The sequence below is a fragment of the Lucilia cuprina genome, chromosome 3 (assembly GCF_022045245.1).
Source record: "Lucilia cuprina isolate Lc7/37 chromosome 3, ASM2204524v1, whole genome shotgun sequence".
Classification (NCBI taxonomy): Eukaryota; Metazoa; Arthropoda; class Insecta; order Diptera; family Calliphoridae; genus Lucilia; species Lucilia cuprina.
In genome coordinates this window covers 1508597-1533123 of record NC_060951.1, presented here as the reverse complement: position 1 = coordinate 1533123, position 24527 = coordinate 1508597, and the positions used below count along the sequence as shown (strand labels likewise).

Below are 24527 nucleotides of genomic sequence, written 5' to 3'. Positions count from 1 at the left end.
ATCCAGAGTACATTTTTCAAGTAGAAAAAACCACCGACCGTATGGTTTGGAAAAGAGTTCATGAATTTTATCTAGAGAGGCATGACTTTTTCTGCAGAAAGTTTGTCTCAAGATTTATACACATAGAGAAATCTGGGGCAATAAAACGGCTAAAAAAGATTCTCTGTGAAAGCGGTCGTCCGAAAATAACGAATAAATCCTCTTATAGAGAATACATTACGGAATCGAACTGCAAGTTGAGAGAGTTTTTGAAGCACCTGAAGAAATGGCAATGTACTCCTCCTCATTACAATTTCTGAACTTCCCCTCAGTTTAGACATTGAGTTAGTGATACTAAGTATCTAACCACATGTATGAATCTAGATCAATAAATGAAGTGTGAATGTAATGTGTTTACAGAATCGAATTTGCGAGATACGAAAGTTTAGACTTGGAGCTGGTATAACTTAGGGTCTATGAAAGGATCTATGAAAGCATTCTTTGTAAAGAAAAGAGTCGCGCTTGAAACTATACTTTGGTTTAATTACAGTGTAGAATGAGACGAATGTGACGAATAAGTCGGGATATAGAGAACTTAGAGAACTCAAACATTCAAAAATATCAAGAATGGTTCTCTGTAAAGGAAATTGTAATACATAAATGATTTAAAATTAAGTCTCAAAGCATGTTATGATCTAGTTATCAAGATATGTAATTCGTTGATGGAACCAAACGTTTTCTCTAAAACCCCATGATAACCTACTTAGGTATGATAATTGTAAATCAACAATGCTGGCAACACTTCTTCGCCTTACAACCAACATCTTTAATACTTTTTCCTTCTTCTGTTAAAATACACAATTTGAACCTAGTGTTTTTGCAAACAAATATTCAAATATAGTTTTATATCTTTACATATACAGCTGTGATATTTTTATATTTAGACACAGCCAATGTATCTATGTGTGTGTGTAGTCATGTAATCATTATTTTGATACCTTCCGCTAACCTGTATTTTACAATCTTGTCTTTTTCTGTTCGTTTCGTATTATTATTGTAGTTGTTGCTGTTGTTACAATTTAAACATTGTTTGTAGCTCTTATGCACGTTCTTAGAGATACATGTCACCTGGTATTAGGTTTACTGATAGAACTGTCATCTGACATAGCAGCCATATTGTTTTTTTTCCTGTATAAGATAGCATATATTTACAAAAAAAAAGTATGAAAAAATAAACTTAAAACAAATAAGCAAAACGGACAAGTTGCTACACTTAGAAAAATCTTTAACTTTAAGGTTAAACTTGGTGTCTTAACTCGGAATATTATTATGAGTCTTAAAGGGTTTTATATCTTATAGGAGGTTTATAAAACAAACTTTGTTAAAGTCTTCTAAAATAGTTTTTACTTTAAATACCACTTGATACTACAAATTTTTCTCTGTGTCACATTTCACCTGTCATTTCCTTTTAAGCTTGTTGTATTTCATATTTCTTCTTACCATATTCCTTGCATATACATTTGGCATCATAATTTTCCACTCTTACAAAGACTATTGTAAATTTCGCTTTTATTTTATTTTTTTTCATATAATTCGTTAGCTTTTTCTCTTGTATTTCGTGTGTATAAGTACCAATGTTTTGTACGGTTTTTTGTTAATATTCACAACAAACAAATTCAAATTTTTCAGTTTGTTGTCCTGTTTTGCTCTATTTTGTTCAATTTCTATTCATTGCAAGTCATCAGAAATGGAATGGTCTGAATATTAGACATAACACAGGTTCTTGATGAAATGTATTGCAATTTTGTAGCTCAGCCACAAAGAAAGGGCATAGTACAAAAAACCAAAAAAAAAAGTATTAAACAAGCCAAAGTTTATGTCTTTCTTACATTAGATGAGAAGCGTTAAAATGGGCAAAAAATATATATAACAATTCATTTGTGTTGTTTTTCCAGGGAGGAGAAGAAAAATGACCTAAACGTAAAGCGAAATATGAATACACAAAAATTAAAGGATGTACAAAATTCGTAAAAGGTAATTAATAGCGAGGTTTTTGAAAAACAAAAGGTACTTAGTATAAAGAAATTTTAAAGTTGTATTTAGAGGTGGTTGGTAGGTATAATTTAAAGGACCTTTTAGCTGTTATGAATGAAAGCTAAGATCTTTAGTTATTTAAAGTGCAGATCGGCTGATCTTGCACTTCTTCAACAATGTAGGACGCAAAGGATTTTAATTTTCAAACTTGATAAAAAACAGAATTAAATATTGATTGGCGTATGTAAGAACTGGTTCTTTGGACAGAGAATATCCTTTGGTAGACTTTGAACATGAATTAAATAGAAAATCCGAAGTACAAAGAAAAATATTGGCAATCGGGATCGTTCTTCTTAAAACTCTAAGGATCAGTGAGAATTTTCGACAGGAAATGAAGTTTTAAATGTTCTCAAAACCAGGATCACTTAAGGTTCTAGTAAACGTTTAAAATATTTTGAATTTTTCCATCTCTGTGGTGTACAAAGGATACACAAGCGAAGTTCTTGTCGTTCCCATCCGATGAAGGATAACTATGTTTGAACTTTAACTGACAACTGAAGAGATGATACTTTTAAGTTTCTCAAAAGTCTTTAAGGATCCTCAAAACGGAAAAGCAGAAAAGTAAAGTAATTGGAATACTACAAAGGACCTAGTTGTTCATCTATTGCAACCTGAACTACAAAAGTAATTGGAATTGTGAAATTTTTCAACTTTCACTTCTGAGTTTTATAAGGGTAAACACCTTAATCTGTTAAGGAAATCTACGTTAAAGTTTCAGTAAGAAAGGATAAAGACTGGGACACTGACATATTTATTGCTAAGAAAATCTTCGCTGTCCTTGACAATTTCCTCTAGACTTTTAAGACCCTCAAAAGTCTTCAAGGATCCTGTAAACGGAAAAGCAGAATTAGAATAGTAAAGTAATTGGAATGATTATAAAAAGACTGCAAAACGAACTTCCTATCCTCCTACTCAATGAACAAAAACTATGGTGTAAAGAGGATCTTGGCGATTTCCTCTATTTATTACTTTTAGGACTATCTTTGAAGGATCATTAAACTGGGATGTAAAAGCAGGAAAATTAAGAAATGGAATGTTTTAAACTCTCTCTTCGGAGAAAAACAAGTTTCTTTGAGTTGTATAAAGTAAACGCCGAAATACAGAGCATCCTGGCTTTCCCATAGAATTTAAGTTAAAGTTTTAGTGAGGTCTTAGCAGATTTGATATTCTAATGATATCCGCACAAAGTAGAATCCTGCCATGATCATTTTTTAAACTTTAAAATTCTCCCTAAAGCATAAAATCAAACGATACTGATCGTATCCTCTTTATGTAGCAAGTTTTGTTTAACCTAACAAACCTAAAAGTATGCCTTGTTTTTTGCAAAAATAAAGGTTTAATATAAAATTTACCTAACTGTACAACAACACTTAACAATTTAGTTAATTGGAATTTTATATTATTGTTACTTATTTTTTGTTGTTTTTTATTTCTTCTTGAAAATATTGTAGTCCTTTTTCTCCTTATAAATATTACAAAGTATTTATTTATCTTACTTTTAACAAATACACTTGCACATACATAAAAAAATCATACATATACAAATGTATGAATATTTTTTTTCTTCTATTTCATATCTGTGTTGTAGTATGTGCTCAAGTGTAAATTGTTTTGTTATTTTAGCATTTATTTTACAATAATTAACAAAACAACAAGAACAACAACACATACATATATAGACTCATACCATTACAGCGGCTAAAGAATTTTGTTATATTTTCTCTAATCTATGCAACTTAACCTGTTTCCTCCCCTTATGCAAACCCACCCACACCACTTATTTAAAAGTCATTCTTTTTTTGCACAGAAACGAAAAAAAATTATTTATATAAATTATAAGTTGAATCATAATATATGATGCTACAACAACAATAATATTAACAACAGCAACTACAAAAACAACAGCAGCAGTAGCAACTAGAAATTTACAAAAAAAAAACAAACTACAATTGTATATTGTTTTACATCTGCTTGATGAAGATGATGAAGAGTATGATGATCTAGAAATATAAAAAAACAGAAACTGAAACGTTCAGAAAAAAATATTTAGACTAAAAAAAATTAACAAGAGGATGCCTACGTGTTAGTATTAACACCTCTTGTATAAGTGTATCTTTACTAATACAGGCATAATTATTCGTATAGATACTTTTTTCGAAGGTGGGGATTAATGGATTCACTTAAAGGTTGAAGTGTTTCGATTTCTTGTAGGGAATACAATAAGAATTCTAAATTTACCTAAAAGCTTAATGTAAGATGAAGAAGTCAATCTTATATTTAGAAACAGAATCTGTAGAAATGGGTTTAATATTTTAGAACTGCAAGGGAGACGTTTTAATGCTGGTATATGGAATATGCTGGTATGGAGGAATATGCTGTCGATTTCAAGTAGTTTGACAATTAGGTTCTACATGGATCGTGCTTGCTCTGAAACTGCTTTCACTGCATAAAGAGTTACAGATTCTGTTTTTATCTAGAGTTTCTCCCTATGTTTATTTAGTTATTCAGTTTCAAAGAAAAATGTATATGTACAACTAGGCCTCTATAGGGCTTGGCTCGAGCCCACCACCTCCGATCTTGCAGACTAGATGTTATGATACGGAGTTTTCTGTACATTAGAACTCTTGAATGTAAATTTGAAGTAAGAAGTTACGTTTTGTGATCTCCTTAAGATTAGGCAATAGATTAGTTAGTTTGAAAGAAGGATGTATACACATCACAGTGAAACGGGTGGGAATGTTGTTGTAACAGCTCAACTGTGGCCGATAGTTCTTTCCTGGAGAAAAAACTTTCGGTTGATACAGCTGTCGCTGGGTTGACAATCTTTGGCCGAGTATGACTCGGATCGTTCCGGAGCGAAGATCCAATTGTCGTGGGAACGAGACGGGTGGGAATCGAGCCCACCACCTCTGGTCTACCAGACACTAACCACTAACCTACTGGAGGCCACAGGCAATAGATTAAGTATTTTTTCTCTTATAAACGTTTAGACTTTCATATTACAAATCTAGGCATATCTAGAATCCTTGCAGGTTTATATCTCTTTCTATCCCCTAATACACACATATGTATCAACTTATGCCCTACAACAACTGAACAACTACTTTCAGGAAGCAAGAAAACCGACACTTTCATCATATGAATACAAAGAGTTATAGATTTTGCTTCTGTCTAGAATCTTTTGGCAAATTCCTTATGTGATCTCTTATATAAAGATCAGACAATAGATTAAGCGCTTCGGTAATGGCATATTTCTTCTCTTTAGAAAGTTTAGATTACCTATATTATTTGGAGGTCTGTATCTCTTCCATTTCCCCTAATACATATGTATAAACCTATGTCACACACACATATACACTCATCTACTCATAAATTTGCATTTGTATTGTGAAAAAAATAACGTTTGTTTTTTAACTGTTATTTTTTTTCATTTATTAAAATACATGGCGATAAACGAAAACTGTAAATATATAGGATTGTATGTGTGTGTGGGTGTGCAGCTGTATAAGTATGAATGCATGAATTTATAAAAAAAGCTTTTGAAAAAAATATTTTTTATTCTAATTTTTTCATACTTATTGCTTGGTAAAGGACATCTTTTTTCCTACTCCTGTTTCGTTTACACAGAATTACCCAATAATTTCACACGGAGTTTAGGTATCCTTTTCAGGCAGGATTTATTGAAATGTTGAATAACTTGTTTTAAGGTTTTTAGGTTATCCAGCTAGTAAATAATCTTGTAATCCAGAAAGTGAAATCATTTGTGCTTCTAGTGTTCCTAAGTTATGTTAAGACTTCGAGACAGTCATTCCGAACTGCAGGGTAATCTATATACATCTATATTCTTCTCAAGCATATTTCATCTACTCATACATACAATGAGATCATTCATATATCACAACGATGTTTTTGAAGAGTTTTTAAGATAAAAATTCATACCAAGATGCTTAACTAAAATCAAGCCGTTTTTTCCTATTTAAAGTAGGGGTAGCGTGGTAGGAGGCGTTTCTATATGTGTTTAAAAGTAAGGGGTGTTTGAGGTAGGAAACGCAAAAGAATATATGATGACTGAATAACTGACTGACTGGTAAGGTAAGTAGGCAATATTTGCATACTCAATTGCATTGTAAAATCTTTATATTTTTCTATCGTCATACATATATTTTGTCATACGTGTATGTGGTACTTGTATAAGAAAAAAAAACTTGCATTTTGTATAAATAAATGTTTAACTAGAAATGAAATATACAAAAAAGAAAAGGTGCAAAAATATTAAGAGTATATAGAGGTGATAGCTTAAGAGGGTGAGTTAGACGATGGTTTAGGAGATTTTTTTTTAAATGTTAAGAATAATTGCTTTGCAGTTATTATATTCTTTCTATAACAGAAACAAATCTAAGACAACAACAATAACAGCAACAGAAGATGACGACAACAAAAATCCGTTTTTTTTTTGTTTTTCTTCATTCAGACTTTTTGAGGAATAAATCAACTTTTATAGGTGCATATAGAAATGAGATTTAAAGGAGTGCTATCTTTCAATGGAATTTTTGGGAAAGACACTTCAATGATTTGTTGTGCTGCCGCTTTGTGGCTTCATTTTGGTGTCATAGATAATTTTAGTGGATTAGCTGCACGAAAGAATGACTTGTAGCTTGTCACTACTTCGAGGGATTCAAGAAAAACTTCGAAGTTTCCTGACGCCTTTATACGGTTCGATATGTTGAACCTTCGTTTGTTTGCAGTTAAGTCTACATAACATCTTTCACGATCATTATATAAACTCATTTCTAATAGTTTTAGAGTTGATAACTGTTCATTACTTTTTCAGTGCTAAAGCGGTTAAAGCAGTCAAAACTTTGATATGCTCAGCTGTCTCAGCGCACTCGGATCTATAGAAATAGGAAACCGAAAAGTGGAATAGGAAACTAAAGGGTGAAATATGAAACTGAAGGGTCAAAAAGGAAACTGAAGGGTGAAATTCCTTTCTTAAGGAACTGTGTAACATACTCTAACAGAAACAGTAAAAAACACCCAAAAATTCTTATGAGAACACTACGAAAATTAATGTCTAAAGTTCATGAACTATTTCTAAGACTAACGATTCCCTTCTTTTAAAACTCTGTCAATTTGTAGGTGTGTACTGCTACATATTCTATATGTATGTGAATTTTGATTGTTTACGACATTTAAGTACTTTTTGCAACATAGCATCGGTTCGGTTCAGTTAAGTTTGTATTTGGTACAGTTGCTCTCACTCTCTTTGGTATTTTGAAATGGTTCAACATCATCAACTGCATCAAGATGATGACAAAACAACAACGACAATAAAAAAACAGTGAAATCAAAAAAAGAAAAAAGTCACATGATGCTATTTGTTTGTGTAATTGTTTGAGCCCACTTGTAGCCAGAACAGCAACAACAAATGTGTAAAACTGTAGCATCTAGTACCTAGTAGTGATGACACGAAGTAGGAGCAGCAGCAGCAGCAGCTATTACCTTTGATGCTTAGTAGTTGCTATTGTTGTTGTTTTTGCAATATGATGATTTGCTGCTGTTCATGTGTTCTGATTTCTTATGCTGTTGTCACACGGCTTCAGCTATACTTAATGGCGGAGGTGATGAGGCGTGGCAAGTGTTTCTTGGCAGAAATAAAACAAATAGAAAATGGAAAAAAAGAAATATTGTATTTATAATTTGCATAAAGTGGGGTACAGCCAACAAACACTTAACATATTCTAATTATTCTTATGCTTATTTTATATTATTATTTTCTTATTATTGTTGCAACTGCAGCTTTTGCTGTCCATGTTGTTGTTGTTGCTGTTATTGTTATTATGATTATTTTTATATTATTGTTACACACTTGACTATTTCTAGCATTTTTCTAGTATTTTTTGTAATTCTAAACTTTGAATTTATTTTTAGCGAAATACTTAAAAAAACACTCTTGACAATACAATTCAAAACATATTTATGCATGTGGAACAGCAGATTTTATTTCTCTTCTTAATTTATGGTCATATGTAAAAGATTTTTCCTTTGACTGAAGAACAAATCATCATATCAAAAGGATTTTTATAACAAAATACATATTATCAAAGAATGAGAATAAGTAGTATGATTTTCAAAGGGTTGCAAAACTTTAAATGCAATGATAATTTAACTGTCAGTTTGTTACAAAACTAAAAGATTTAGTAGTTTTATATCAAACGAAATCCAAAAGAATATTCTAATACAAGAACACATTTCAAATCAAAGGCCATTTCTTGTAGTTTCATATACAGAAGCATAAATAATTTGAAATTATAGCTGCTAACAGGAAATGAAAAAAAATTTCAAGAAAATTAGGGAAAACTGTTACAAAAACTTAAATTTGCTAAAGAGGGAATATGTGAAACTGCTAAGCTAGCAACAAAACTAAGTTTAAATTCAAAAGCAAAAGCTTTAGACGCCTTAATAAGGCAGAGGAAAATAGAGATACTAAGTAACGCCTCATCAGCATTTGCAACTGAATTAAAACTAAAAACAGTAAGAACACCAATGACGAATATAAGTGAGATAAATTGTTTTATAAATTCCACAAAGATATAACTTTAACTGATAATCAGAATGCTGTAAGTCGAACTTATACTTCTGTACTGAGATCTACTTTAAAATTCCACGTTACTTTACAACCAACTGTATTTACCTTCTTTTTTTGCAATCTTTGTAATAAAAACAGTTTTGTTTTTCAATCTCCATTACATCTGCAACATTTTGCACTAATTTTTCCGTAAAAGACTTACACACTGGTCCTGTGTTATTGCCCAACTCCCTTCCTCTTAACGCTTTAGAAACTAAAATGTAAAATTTTTCTATTTGCGACAAATATATTTAGACGAAATGTTAAAAACTACCTTGTAAATTGCTGTGTTTGTTTTTAAATATGAAATAAGTTAAGCGGTTAAGTTTTTGTTAAGCTATAAGGACTGTAAGCAATCAAAAAATGGAAGCATAAATTTACAGATGGATGGAGGGCAAGATACAATACATAGCAGCAAACAAATAAACAAATTAAAGAGAAACAGGACACGTCATATGCATATGTTCAGTGACACTAATCAAGAAGAAAAGAATAACGTGAGCAATATTAAGGCAACTGAAAGAACCAGAACAGAACTAGAACAGAACTAGAACAGAACTAGAACAGAACTAGAACAGAACTAGAACAGAACTAGAACAGAACTAGAACAGAACTAGAACAGAACTAGAACAGAACTAGAACAGAACTAGAACAGAACTAGAACAGAACTAGAACAGAACTAGAACAGAACTAGAACAGAACTAGAACAGAACTAGAACAGAACTAGAACAGAACCAGAACAGAACTAGAACAGAACTAGAACACAACTAGAACAGAACTAGAACACAACTAGAACTGAACCAAAAATGGATCAGAACAGATCTTTATTTGCTTTCAGAGGATATTGTATATATTTTTCTTAAGCTCTAAGAGGTGAACTTTTAATTTATAGAAAATTTTGGAAAGCCTTAGAGTAATATAGTTGGCCTTGTTAATGTTTTTGCCATTCTAGTTTATGTACATTCATATATTTCGTTATATTTTTGGTCTTTCACATTATTACAATTCTTTTTTTCTGTTTAGTTCAAATCTTTTTAGCCATGTTTGTTTAGAGAAATAAACAAATAAACCGTAACACAACAACAAAAACAGCTAAAGAAATATACGAAAGACAGCACAGAAACAAAAATAATTATTAACATTGTTGCAAAAATCTATGTGTAGCAAATTGCAGTAAATCTAAAGTATTATAAATGCCAAAAGGGGTACCTACGCATACTTATTTATGCATGTAGAGGTAAATCCTTATACTCACACATATCCATACATACCTTTGCAAAGAGTATCCTTGTGTTGTCAACATAGCCATCATCATCCAAATCGTTGTTGTAGTCATCATCATCCACGTTGTTATTGCTGTTGATGTTGACGTTTTGTTAAAGATTTTTGCCAACTAAAGCCTTTTTTCTTTTTCTTCTGAAAAATATTCATCACCAGCAAAAGATGTGAAAACAAATATAAATATATATGTATATACAAGAAAAAAGGACTACTACAAAAAACATTGTTATTAACAAAAATTTTCCAAATAGCAACAAATCCAACAACAACAGAAATATTCATCATACAATCATATGAGTTTAAACAAATACCTATATGTAGCCAAAAAAGGATACCTGCACTCTCTCATATACTTGTAAATTATCTCTTGAGAAGGTTGAGTTGAGAGGCTCCCTACCTTCTCCTACTTTTGCGTTACCGTTATTTCGTTTGTAACGAGTAGCATCTAAATAAAATACAACTGAAACAATAAGAGAAAAAATAACAATTGTCACACGTATGACATAAAATATATTTGTATTCGTACTCGTTTGCTACTTTTTGTTTCTGTAATTTTTTGTACAAATTATTTCTAGAATTCAGTTTATGCATCCATCGTATGCAATTTCTTTTCCTTTCGTTTATTCATTCAGTCAGTCATTCTCATTCCTCTAGTCTTTCATTTATTATTATTTGTTGTAGTTGTATTTTATTTTAAGTGATGATATTTTTAATGTGAATTGTACTCATCGTTGTAGTTGCTGCTATAATGATTATTACGTATTATTTCTTATGATTATTGTTTGTTTCTGTTGTTGTTTTAAGTGTTTTCCATAAAATGAAAAAAAACGAGGACTCTGTTTGAAATGTAAAGGATTTCTATTTCTAAATATGGCAAATAAGTGGATTTGAAAATTATTAAAGTAGAAATAATTAAGAAATAGCTCAGAACTTGAAAAGAACTAGAACAGAACTAGAACAGAACTAGAACAGAACTAGAACAGAACTAGAACAGAACTAGAACAGAACTAGAACAGAACTAGAACAGAACTAGTGTTTAGTTCAAATCTTTTTAGCCATGTTTGTTTAGAGAAATAAACAAATAAACCGTAACACAACAACAAAAACAGCTAAAGAAATATACGAAAGACAGCACAGAAACAAAAATAATTATTAACATTGTTGCAAAAATCTATGTGTAGCAAATTGCAGTAAATCTAAAGTATTATAAATGCCAAAAGGGGTACCTACGCATACTTATTTATGCATGTAGAGGTAAATCCTTATACTCACACATATCCATACATACCTTTGCAAAGAGTATCCTTGTGTTGTCAACATAGCCATCATCATCCAAATCGTTGTTGTAGTCATCATCATCCACGTTGTTATTGCTGTTGATGTTGACGTTTTGTTAAAGATTTTTGCCAACTAAAGCCTTTTTTCTTTTTCTTCTGAAAAATATTCATCACCAGCAAAAGATGTGAAAACAAATATAAATATATATGTATATACAAGAAAAAAGGACTACTACAAAAAACATTGTTATTAACAAAAATTTTCCAAATAGCAACAAATCCAACAACAACAGAAATATTCATCATACAATCATATGAGTTTAAACAAATACCTATATGTAGCCAAAAAAGGATACCTGCACTCTCTCATATACTTGTAAATTATCTCTTGAGAAGGTTGAGTTGAGAGGCTCCCTACCTTCTCCTACTTTTGCGTTACCGTTATTTCGTTTGTAACGAGTAGCATCTAAATAAAATACAACTGAAACAATAAGAGAAAAAATAACAATTGTCACACGTATGACATAAAATATATTTGTATTCGTACTCGTTTGCTACTTTTTGTTTCTGTAATTTTTTGTACAAATTATTTCTAGAATTCAGTTTATGCATCCATCGTATGCAATTTCTTTTCCTTTCGTTTATTCATTCAGTCAGTCATTCTCATTCCTCTAGTCTTTCATTTATTATTATTTGTTGTAGTTGTATTTTATTTTAAGTGATGATATTTTTAATGTGAATTGTACTCATCGTTGTAGTTGCTGCTATAATGATTATTACGTATTATTTCTTATGATTATTGTTTGTTTCTGTTGTTGTTTTAAGTGTTTTCCATAAAATGAAAAAAAACGAGGACTCTGTTTGAAATGTAAAGGATTTCTATTTCTAAATATGGCAAATAAGTGGATTTGAAAATTATTAAAGTAGAAATAATTAAGAAATAGCTCAGAACTTGAAAAGAACTAGAACAGAACTAGAACAGAACTAGAACAGAACTAGAACAGAACTAGAACAGAACTAGAACAGAACTAGAACAGAACTAGAACAGAACTAGAACAGAACTAGAACAGAACTAGAACAGAACTAGAACAGAACTAGAACAGAACTAGAACAGAACTAGAACAGAACTAGAACAGAACTAGAACAGAACTAGAACAGAACTAGAACAGAACTAGAACAGAACTAGAACAGAACTAGAACAGAACTAGAACAGAACTAGAACAGAACTAGAACAGAACTAGAACAGAACTAGAACAGAACTAGAACAGAACTAGAACAGAACTAGAACAGAACTAGAACAGAACTAGAACAGAACTAGAACAGAACTAGAACAGAACTAGAACAGAACTAGAACAGAACTAGAACAAAACTAGAATAGCACTAGAACAGAACTAGAACAGAACTAGAACAGAACTAGAACAGAACTAGAACAGAACTAGAATAGAACTAGAACAGAACTAGAACTAAACTAGAACTGAACTAGAACTGAACTAGAACAGAACTAAAACAGAACTAGAACAGAACTAGAACAGAACTAGAATTGAACTAGAACTGAACTAGAACAGAACTAGAACAGAACTAGAACAGAACTAGAACAGAACTAGAACAGAACTAGAACAGAACTAGAACAGAACTAGAACAGAACAGAACTAGAACAGAACTAGAACAGAACTAGAACAGAACTAGAACAGAACTAGAACAGAACTAGAACAGAACTAAAACAGAACTAAAACAGAACCGGAACAGAACTAAAACAGAACTAGAACAGAACTAGAACAGAACTAGAACAGAACTAGAACAGAACTAGAACAGAACTAGAACAGAACTAGAACAGAACTAGAACAGAACTAGAACAGAACTAGAACAGAACTAGAACAGAACTAGAACAGAACTAGAACAGAACTAGAACAGAACTAGAACAGAACTAGAACAGAACTAGAACAGAACTAGAACAGAACTAGAACAGAACTAGAACAGAACTAGAACAGAACTAGAACAGAACTAGAACAGAACTAGAACAGAACTAGAACAGAACTAGAACAGAACTAGAAGAAAACTAGATCAGAACTAGAACAGAACTAGAACAGAACTAGAACAGAACTAGAACAGAACTAGAACAGAACTATAACAGAACTAGAACAGAACTAGAACAGAACTAGAACAGAACTAGAACAGAACTAGAACAGAACTAGAACAGAACTAGAACAGAACTAGAACAGAACTAGAACAGAACTAGTACATAACTAGAACAGAACTAGAAAAGAACTAGAAAAGAACTAGAACAGAACTAGAACTGAACAAAACAGAGCAGTTGTTTTTTTTCACTTGCACAAGATTAATGTCATTTGGAGAGTTTGGAAATAATGTTTTACACTATTGAACTAAACGATGCTCCCGTTAGCGTTATTAAAGGAGTTCTTTATAGTTTTACAGATAATCCTTATTTCTAGTAATTTCTTTACTACTTTCCCTTTAGAGTTAAATTTAATTTATTAAATTATTAACATAAAATTTCATTACACTCTTGACACATTGCAATCACATAAAAAGATTTTTTTCAAAATCCTTTTTTGGGGCCGAAAAGAAAGGATTTCATAATTTTTCTTGCTTATGGATTAATAAAATTTACTTGAATTTCTTTCACTCTTTTTATTATTTGGTAGTTTCAATAAAACTTAATATATAAAACGTGTGCAAACAAGCATTTGCACGCATGTTTAACAAACTACATACATTTTATTATACCCTTTTGTAACATATTAATACATTTTACTATTATGACTTGACAGTAAAGAATTTGTCAAGTCATAATGGTTAAAAAAAATAATAACAAACTAAAAAAATAACATACATTTATAAAAAGCCATAGAAAATAAAATGGCCAAAAGGTTTAAGGCAGTAAAAAAACAAAAAGAAAATCAAACAAATTATGTTAAACAAACCAAAAATGTTTTTTTTTTCGTACAGAAAAAACAATAAAATTGTATTTTTATAACAGGCCCACGTTAGTGATTTGCTCAATAACCCTTGTAATTTGCCACAAAATACAACAAAAACTACATATAGATATCTACCTTATTACAAGCTAACAAACGAATACACATGCTTAAACATCCTTTGAAGGAAACCTGCTGTATAAAAAGCAAATGGACACAAGTCCATCAACGTCATCATCATCGTCATGAACTTGTGCCTCCATTCTATATGTTTTAACCCCTAGACATGAAAAACAAACAACATGACTTGAAAATCTCTTAATCTTCTAAAGAACAGCAGCAACAACACCGAACTAAGATTCCTAAGAAACCAACCCTTTTTTCCAGCAAAAACAAAAAATTATCCCAAAATACAAATAAAAAATTGTAACAAAACCATGACAATGTAGAAAAATTCTCGAGCCAAAAAAAGGGTTATGGTCCCCTTAAAACAAGACAAAATTATGTTAAATCACTAAAAGACCTACAAATGTAATAATAAAATAACATAGCAGAGAGTATCGTTGCTAACTAAATTCAATCAAAATTGTTTGGCTCATCAAACATTCAATTACCAGACATAAATTTATGTCATAATACCATAATTGAAACCAATACATATGCACAATTCTACTATACAAACTACAGATTCTGTACACCCTTTTGCTTTGTCCTTATCTGTAAAAAGGATATTTGATTTTATTTGTTTATGGCAAATAAAAATCCATACAAAGAAATTGTTGTCAATTGTGTTGTTTTTACTTGTTATTGACTTGTCTTTTGTAAGGATTTTTACATCCTATCGCATCACCCCTGTTTAACACAAAATATCCTTGTATTTTACTAAACTCCAAAAAAATAGGAATCAATATTATTATGACAGTTTTATTGAGTCATCGATATAGTATTTTGCAACCCTTTCTTTTGTCTAATACTTGCAACAGTTTTTTTTTAGCATATTTTCCCATATTGTTGTTATAACTTGATGAGGTTTCTTTTGTTACAGAATTTTATTTCCTTTTAAGTTTATTGCTTCTTTTTTTATTGTGAAATACAAAAGCGGTCTCGTTTTGGTTTGTAAACTGGAAAAAAATGATTTATGGCTGATGTCTTCTTTATTTTTTTGCAAATCACTTGACCAATTTGTCAAATTGTTATCTTAATTTGGCAAATAGCAAGGATATTAAACCATTAAAAAGGGATGTGGGATATAAGAAATTTATTAAATTAGTTTAACAAAATAAAAATATAAATTGCATAAATCAATTTAGAACTATAAGATCAGGAAAAGGTTAACATATATAGGATTTAATCATTTGATATATTAAGTGAACTTCTTAAGTCACATGACTATTAGATTTAAGAAGTTTTAATAAAGATTATTTCGCAAAAGTTCACCCTTATATTGTAGAACTACAACTGAACTAGAACTGAACTAGAACTGAACTAGAACTGAACTAGAACTGAACTAGAACTGAACTAGAACTGAACTAGAACTGAACTAGAACTGAACTAGAACTGAACTAGAACTGAACTAGAACTGAACTAGAACTGAACTAGAACTGAACTAGAACTGAACTAGAACTGAACTAGAACTGAACTAGAACTGAACTAGAACTGAACTAGAACTGAACTAGAACTGAACTAGAACTGAACTAGAACTGAACTAGAACTGAACTAGAACTGAACTAGAACTGAACTAGAACTGAACTAGAACTGAACTAGAACTGAACTAGAACTGAACTAGAACTGAACTAGAACTGAACTAGAACTGAACTAGAACTGAACTAGAACTGAACTAGAACTGAACTAGAACTGAACTAGAACTGAACTAGAACTGAACTAGAACTGAACTAGAACTGAACTAGAACTGAACTAGAACTGAACTAGAACTGAACTAGAACTGAACTAGAACTGAACTAGAACTAAACTAGAACTGAACTAGAACTAGAACTGAACTAGAACTGAACTAGAACTGAACTAGAACTAAACTAGAACTGAACTAGAACTGTACTAGAACTGAACTAGAACTGAACTAGAACTGAACTAGAACTGAACTAGAACTGAACTAGAACTGAACTAGAACTGAACTAGAACTGAACCAGAACTGAACTAGAACTGAACTAGAACTGAACTAGAACTGAACTAGAACTGAATTAGAACTGAACTAGAACTGAATTAGAACTGAACTAGAACTGAACTATAACAGAACTAGAACAGAACTAGAACGGAACTAGAACAGAACTAGAACAGAACTAGAAATGAACTAGAACTGAACTAGAACTGAACTAGAACTGAACTAGAACTGAACTAGAACTTAACTAGAACTGAACTAGAAATAGAACTGAACTAGAACTGAACTAGAACTGAACTAGAACTGAACTAGAACTGAACTAGAACTGAACTAGAACTGAACTAGAACTGAACTAGAACTGAACTAGAACTGAACTAGAACTGAACTAGAACTGAACTAGAACTGAACTAGAACTGAACTAGAACTGAACTAGAACTGCACTAGAACTGAACAAGAACTGAACTTAGAAAAAATTCCGATTTTGCTTCTTAATCAGGAGCAGATTAGCAAGTTTAGAAAAATTGTCCATTTTATCTTAGTTTTGATATTTTAAAAATTTTATTTATAGTTTTAAGAAAATTTTCAGATTATAGAGAGTTTGGCGGTATTTGCTGTTTATTTTAAAGACATAATTTTGTGCCGCACTTGAACCAATCTAAAATACGTTCCATAATTGGACGTCCTTTGGGCATGATAATCACTGGCACAGATTCATCACATCCACCCTGATAGTCGCCTAAATTATTTGAACCGCAAGGTTTTTTGGTAGATTCGGGTCTAGTGGTAGTTGTGGTTGTGGTGGTGGTGGTAGTGGTAGTGGTAGACGTTGGTGTTTTGGGAGTTCTTGGTGTAGTAGATCTCAAAGTTGTACGAGGTGGTATAGTTGTGGGTCTAGTAGTAGTTCTAGCTGAAATAGTAGGGGTACTCGTGGTAGTTGTAGTTTTCGTTGTTTCATGTGTTGTCTCATAAGAGTGGGCAGGATTATGCCCTATTAAGACCAATAGAAATATGCAGCTGATTAATTTTAGTAACTCCATCTTAATTTAATAACAAAACTGATAGAAGTTTGATGAACTGCTAAAGCTTTTATATGTTTTTTCTTTTATTTGTTTTAAACTTAAAATTAAACTTTCATTGTTAATTTAAAAGTTAAGCAAATTAAAGATAAAAAATTATTAAATTAATTTGTTTAGTAAGCAAATTAAATATTAACTCAAGTGGTTGCAAACTATAAAATATTTGCTATTTAATTGAAATTGTTAAGTAAATAGAAGAGCTCTTTGTAGTCCTAACCTAAAATTATTAGATACTTTCCTGTCAGAAATTAACTAGCCATTTACTACTACCTTACAAGGATTTAGTTTTAGAAAGCTCCTGTTCAGCTACTATGAAAAATCATTTATTGTTATTCACAAATTTCGATTTCAACTTATTATAAAAATTACATTAACTGTTAAAATTCAAGCGTTCCACTACATAAGCATCACGTTTAGTGGACGGAAGAGTTACAGGATGTTATACCGCGCTATAACTACCTGACGTAGTTATAGTTGCCATAGTACCTCCAGATTCCAAATTTCACATTTAAACCAACACTTTCCATAATCGGAAGTCCTTTGGGCAAAACAATCATAGCACAGATATATCACAGCCTTCCTTATAATCGTCCAGATCATTGGAACCACAAAGTTTTCTTTGTCGTTGTCGAATCGTTCTACGATGTCGATTAAATCTAATTTGGGTGGGCTGGTTTAGTGTTCTCTTCGGCCAATGTATGACATTTCGATTAAAAGGGTTAAATATACTTACAACTATGATTTTAAAGATATTTTTAGGTTACATATAATCAAAAACTGTTATTCTAATTCAAAATATTGGTGTTCATATTCAAAATAAAATATAACTCAATAATATGTAATGGTATTAGTACCAATAAGAAACTTCTGTTGTATCCATTGAAGGATAAGGTGTTGACTCAGGTGTTTCACCATAACCTGTACTTGTTGGAACAGATGGTGGAGATGACGGTGGAAATGATGGTAAATATGGTGATGATGGTGATGAAGGAGGTGAAGTGCCAGAAGTTGCTGTTGTAACTGGAGGTTCTTGAGGTTCCGAGGGTCGACACATTTCAGTACCACAGTTAAACCACTCTAAAACACGTTCCATAATCGGACGTCCCTTGGGCAGTACAATCACTGGCACAGATATATCACAACCTCCCTGATAATCGCCTAAACTATTTGAACCGCAGGGATTTTCATGTGGTCGTCTATGTGGTCTACGATGACGATATCTAGGCTCCACTGGTCTGCTAGCTCTTTGAGCTAATGTTTGCCCAATAAAGACAGCCAAGAATACAAAGCTTAATAATGTTATGAACTTCATATTTTTCTAGGCTCCACTGGTCTGCTAGCTCTTTGAGCTAATGTTTGCCCAATAAAGACAGCCAAGAATACAAAGCTTAATAATGTTATGAACTTCATATTTTGTGCAAAAAAACAAAACTGATAGATATTTCGAATTTTTCAAGGTTTTTATATGATATTTTTCGTTAATAGTTTTTAAGTTAATTACATAAAAACAAGTGTGTACTATGTACTTTAGTGTTAAACGTGTGTAAACAATTGGAACTGTTGCTTACATATATGTATGACGTAAGAAAATATTATAAACTCTTTAGCTAATAAAATGAAAAAGAAAGATTAATATCCTAAATAGAGAATAATTTATGAACTAGAACAAAGAGTACATTAGACCATCCACTACTTAGTAGAGAAATAAGACTAGATAATTAACTGGAATATACACTATATCAACGTCTGATCTAAATACTAGATCAATGATTATTTAGTCAATAGAATATATAATCAGCTTGTCTTTAGACAAGAGTATAGAAAAGATCATCAACTACTTAATAAACTGGATCATTGGCTAATTTATAGACTAGTCAATTGGCTTGTTATAGTCTTTAGATTAACATGTCGATAGATTAGATCATTGATTAGTTTATGGACTAGTTAACGATCTAGTCTGTAAACCAGTCTATAGTCTGTTCGATGATCTATTAATCAATGATCTAGCTTACAAACTAGTCGATGATCTCGTCTATAGAATGGTCACTGATCAAGTCTATAGACTAGATCACCAACTAGTTTGTAAGCTAGATCGTCGATAACTTTAAAGACTTGATCTTCGAACAGACTATAGAATGGTTTACAGGTTAGATCGTTAACTAGTATGTACCCTAGATCATTGATTATTATATAAACTTTTTCATCGACCAATCTTAAGACTAGATCTTCTACTAGTCTATAGACTTGATCACAGACCAGTCTATAGACTAGATCATCGACTAGTTTGTAAGCTAGATCATCGATTAATTTAAACACTTGATCTTCGATCAGACTATAGTCAATAGTCAATAGACTAGATTATCGGCTAGTAGATCATCGGTTATTCTGTTTACTGGATCATCTACTAGTCTATAGAATAGATTGAAGTCTAGTCTGTAGCGCAGATCATCAACGAATTAAATCATTGATAAGACTCTGGACTAGCCTAGTATACAGACTAGTTTAGACTATAGACTAGACTAGACCAAAAACTAGATAATAGATAAGACTATAAATTGGTATATTGATTAGAATGTGAACTATTTGAGATTTGTTTTCGATATTAATAAGTATTTAAGTGCTGCGTTTCTGCCTGTTAAATATCTATTGATAGTTCTAGTTAAAGTATCTATGTCATTTCCTCTTCTAGCTCCCTTCTTAAATATTTATTTTTATAACATACCATTTCCATTTTCAAGTTCTTTTACATTATTTCAATACTTCCCTCCACCCACTCCCTAAGCATTTTACCAATACCCAATTAGCAATTGTCTTAATTACTTTCTATACATTTAGTTTTACTACCTTGTATTACAATTACATAGAATAATACAATTTTCAACGAACTTCTACTGGATCTGGCCAAAAACCAATATGAGCAAATTTCCTAAACCAAATCTACCGTTTGTTTTTATTATATTTTTGTTGATTTTTGTCTGACCATAAACAATTAAATGCCGAAACAATTTCATTACACATGTAAAAAGTATATGAAGCATAAATGAAGTTGATTACACAATATGTTAGACGAACAGTTAGAGCGACTAACGTACATAGTTGCGACATTATAAACGATAACAACAACTGTTTGCCAATTTGAAAATCATCCCCTCGCTGGCTTTTTAGTTTAGAGTTATAATAAGCTCCGAACTATTGCCTACACACACTCTAACTATGGTAATAACTATAAAATTTTATGGCTTTTTACGGATAATATTTAAGTTTTTGCAAGTAGTTTTTGATGGTCCAACGTGTTTACATGTTGGCAGGTAGTTTGCAACTTAGAAAATTGACAGAAAGTTGTTAAAATGTTTAATGAAAAGAAAATTGTTTGAAAAATGTGATCGCATAAAAAATACTAAAAATTTTGGTCTTAATAGTAAAATTTTCAGATTGTCAGATTAAACTGGGTTCAAAACAAGTTCTGAAACTTAAAACAATAGTTCATACAACATCGTATTGTTGCCGACAATCTTAAAGTATTGGTTTTAACTCAAAACTAAAGCATTTTTTTTTTAAATTTACACTTAAACCTATAACATATTTTGAGGCGAACCTGTTGTCTTACCACCAACATGTATAACTCAATGATTTATATATATTATTGCTTAACAAATATTTGTTCAGTTTTTTTCTTAAATAAATATTTTAAAAATTTCTCGCGTATTTGCCATTTGTATTAAAGTATTTTTTCGTTGACATCAACTCGATTTTAATAAATGATTATTGCTTTTTTTATTGTTGTCTATTGCCATTATGAGAAAAAAACTGGTGTTTTCTCCAATATGTGGAAAAACGTTTTATGATTTAAGGAGTCTTGTGAAAAATATTACGTACGTAGCTGCTATTTAATGGTTGTTTTTTATGGTGATATATAGGATTAACAAGCAAATAAAATATTTTTTTAATATTTTTGAAATATTTATTGGAATTCAAAAGGGAGTTTGAAAGTTAAAAAAAACTTTTGTTTGAAGTAGAAGAAATTAAAAAGGAATTCGTGGTCTGCATAAAACAAAACACATTTATTTGGTTCTAGTTCAGTTCTAGTTCAGTTCTAGTTCAGTTCTAGTTCAGTTCTAGTTCAGTTCTAGTTCAGTTCTAGTTCAGTTCTAGTTCAGTTTAGTTCTAGTTCAGTTCTAGTTTAGTTCTAGTTCAGATCTAGTTCAGTTCTAGTTCAGTTCTAGTTCAGTTCTAGTTCAGTTCTAGTTCAGTTCTAGTTCAGTTCTAGTTCAGTTCTAGTTCAGTTCTAGTTCAGTTCTAGTTCAGTTCTAGTTCAGTTCTAGTTCAGTTCTAGTTCAGTTCTAGTTCAGTTCTAGTTCAGTTCTAGTTCAGTTCTAGTTCAGTTCTAGTTCAGTTCTAGTTCAGTTCTAGTTCAGTTCTAGTTCAGTTCTAGTTCAGTTCTAGTTCAGTTCTAGTTCAGTTCTAGTTCAGTTCTAGTTCAGTTCTAGTTCAGTTCTAGTTCAGTTCTAGTTCAGTTCTAGTTCAGTTCTAGTTCAGTTCTAGTTCAGTTCTAGTTCAGTTCTAGTTCAGTTCTAGTTCAGTTCTAGTTCAGTTCTAGTTCAGTTCTAGTTCAGTTCTAGTTCAGTTCTAGTTCAGTTCTAGTTCAGTTCTAGTTCAGTTCTAGTTCAGTTCTAGTTCAGTTCTAGTTCAGTTTAGTTCAGTTCTAGTTCAGTTCTAGTTCAGTTCTAGTTTCTAGTTCAGTTCTAGTTCAGTTCTAGTTCAGTTCTAGTTCAGTTCCAGTTCAGTTCTAGTTCAGTTCTAGTTCAGTTCTAGTTCAGTTCTAGTTCAGTTCTAGTTCAGTTCTAGTTCAGTTCTAGTTCAGTTCTAGTTCATTTCTAAGTCAATTCTAGTTCAGTTCTAGTTCAGTTCAATTCCGTTCTAGTTTAACTTTAGCTCAGTTTTAGTTCAGTTTTTGACTTTTCAGAGATCTGCTTGAATGCTAAAGATTGCCTAATGAAAGTTTAAAGTGAGTTCTCACAGTTCACATTTGAAATGTTTTAGTTCTAATTTGATCACATTTCATTAAGTCATTGTAATTTTATTTAAATAACCAATTTATTTAAGAAATATTAAAGAAACAAATTTGTTTGAGAGAGTATATCCGCATTTATACAGCTGTTATTTTGTTAAGAAACTTAGTTGAGCTCATTTCAATTAAGATATTGAATGAGAAGTGTATTCGCTATAGATTTATTAAAACAAGTTTAAATTTTACATATAATCTTTCTGGTTCGAAGGACCACATTTTAAAGTAATTTAACAGTTTGCTGGTGGAAAAATTGGAAAATGTTTTCATTGGAAACAGTTTAGATTATATCATATATTTATGTGGTGAGGACCGATGCAAGATTTTTCTTTTATAGGACAATTTATTTATTTTAGTAATGTAGGGTAATATTGAAAATGAGGATCGAAAGGGGTTAATAATATGTTGTTAAAATATTTATTTTGTTTTTTTTTTTGCAAATATTTATATCAAACTGTTCAAATTAAACTTATGTGTGCTCATGATTTTTAACAAAAAAAAAAAAAAAAAAAAAAAAACTTAAATTAAAGTTTATTTTGCATTGTTTAAGGTTTTTAAACAAAAAAAAATTAACTATAAAAACCTTAAAAATGTTCGTCTAACAACAGTTTTCAAAAATCCAGACACAATGAAGTTATTGGCGTTATTTTGCTGTATTTTAGTGGTTTCATTTACCAGTCAAGTTTCTGGTGATGACGTAATTAAAACTACTACTAGGGGAAATTATGGTTCGGCTCATGGAATTCCCAATACTACTACTAATAAAACACCTCTTCATAATACTACAACATACCATCCTCCTCAAAAACCCCAAAGACCTTGTGAACCTAATGGTCTAGGTGACTATAAAGGGGGTTGTGATGATTCGGTGCCAGTTATAGTAATGCCCAAGGGAAGACCCATTATGGAAAGTGTTTTAGATTGGTTTAAATCGTGTCTAAAGAATTAAAGTTAACCTTGAAGGAAATAGAACAAATTAATAAAGCTGTTACTGTTTTGAAATCTAATTCGTCCTTGAATAGAAAAATAAAATCATTTGATTCAATAAAACATATTCTATAAACTACAGAGTTATTAATAAATATTTAAAAAAGTTGAAAAATGTACTTTAAAAGTTATAGATTAATTCCTATCTACTTTTAAATATATTTAAATATTTAATTTTAATTGCCACTTTTTTCCTATAACATTTTACATAATTAATACAAATTCAAATTTAATTTTAATAAATTTCTAATTATTTTTATACACTAACGTTGTTTTTTCTTTATGTTTAATGAACATTTATTTAAAATTATAATTAGCAAAACTGTTTTGTTTATATGGAGACAAAAAAAAAAAAACTCCAAAATAAACCTGTACAAAAGTGCATTAAAATTTATATAAAATTTTATTATGGCCATTTTGTATTATTGCCATAATAATATTTATATAATATTGTAATGTGTAAATGTTTGTCGAAAAAAAAGTTGTAAATTTTATATAATGTTTATATACATAAGTATATAATAAAATTTCACACAATTAGTTAGTGAGAGAGACAATTAATTAACAAATAAAATGTCAATTAATTTTTATTCTGTTTTTCAACCTCCAAACAATTAAATTTTTACACTTTACACTCACTTCCTGTTTGTTTTGCCAAAAACAATATTATATTGTTGCAAATAAAAGCGACCAAATATAAATAAATAAATTCACGCATATAAATGTTGCATTTACATCCTTTGGCTGTTAGTTAATGGTAGGCCAAACTCTAGCTCCTGGTCTGGGGAAGTGGATATTGCCATGTTCCTTTTATGGTTGTTTATATAGCCTACTGTAGTTGAAATTGTTTACAAAAAGTTGTTGTATTTTATTTATTAATTAATATCTGGCAAAAATATGTATAAATAATTGTATAAAGCATGCTCCTGGTAGGAAGTGTGGAAAAAAACATACCTGTAAAAAGTGTGCAACTCCGATCTGTTTCACTACTACGGGAGTATGATCATAGTAATAGATAGATAGATAGATAGATAGATAGATAGATAGATAGATAGATAGATATATAGATATATAGATAGATATATAGATAGATA

At 30.8% G+C, this 24527-nt stretch overlaps 2 protein-coding genes across 2 annotated transcripts in view; one reads left to right on the top strand and one right to left on the bottom strand.

Moving 5' to 3' along the window:
• Positions 1–24527, top strand: part of LOC111682821 (nuclear pore complex protein Nup88) — a 226818-nt gene that overhangs the window by 9961 nt on the left and 192330 nt on the right. The gene's annotated exons all lie outside the window — the stretch shown is intronic.
• LOC124418717 (salivary glue protein Sgs-3-like) lies at positions 16926–17342 on the bottom strand. Its single transcript, XM_046945901.1, has one exon. It carries the CDS (start codon positions 17340–17342, stop codon positions 16926–16928), a length of 417 nt encoding a protein of 138 aa, XP_046801857.1.

Excerpts from the sequence above, each read along its gene's own strand:
- LOC124418717 (XM_046945901.1), bottom strand. The coding sequence starts at position 17,342 with ATGGAGTTACTAAAATTAATCAGCTGCATATTTCTATTGGTCTTAATA.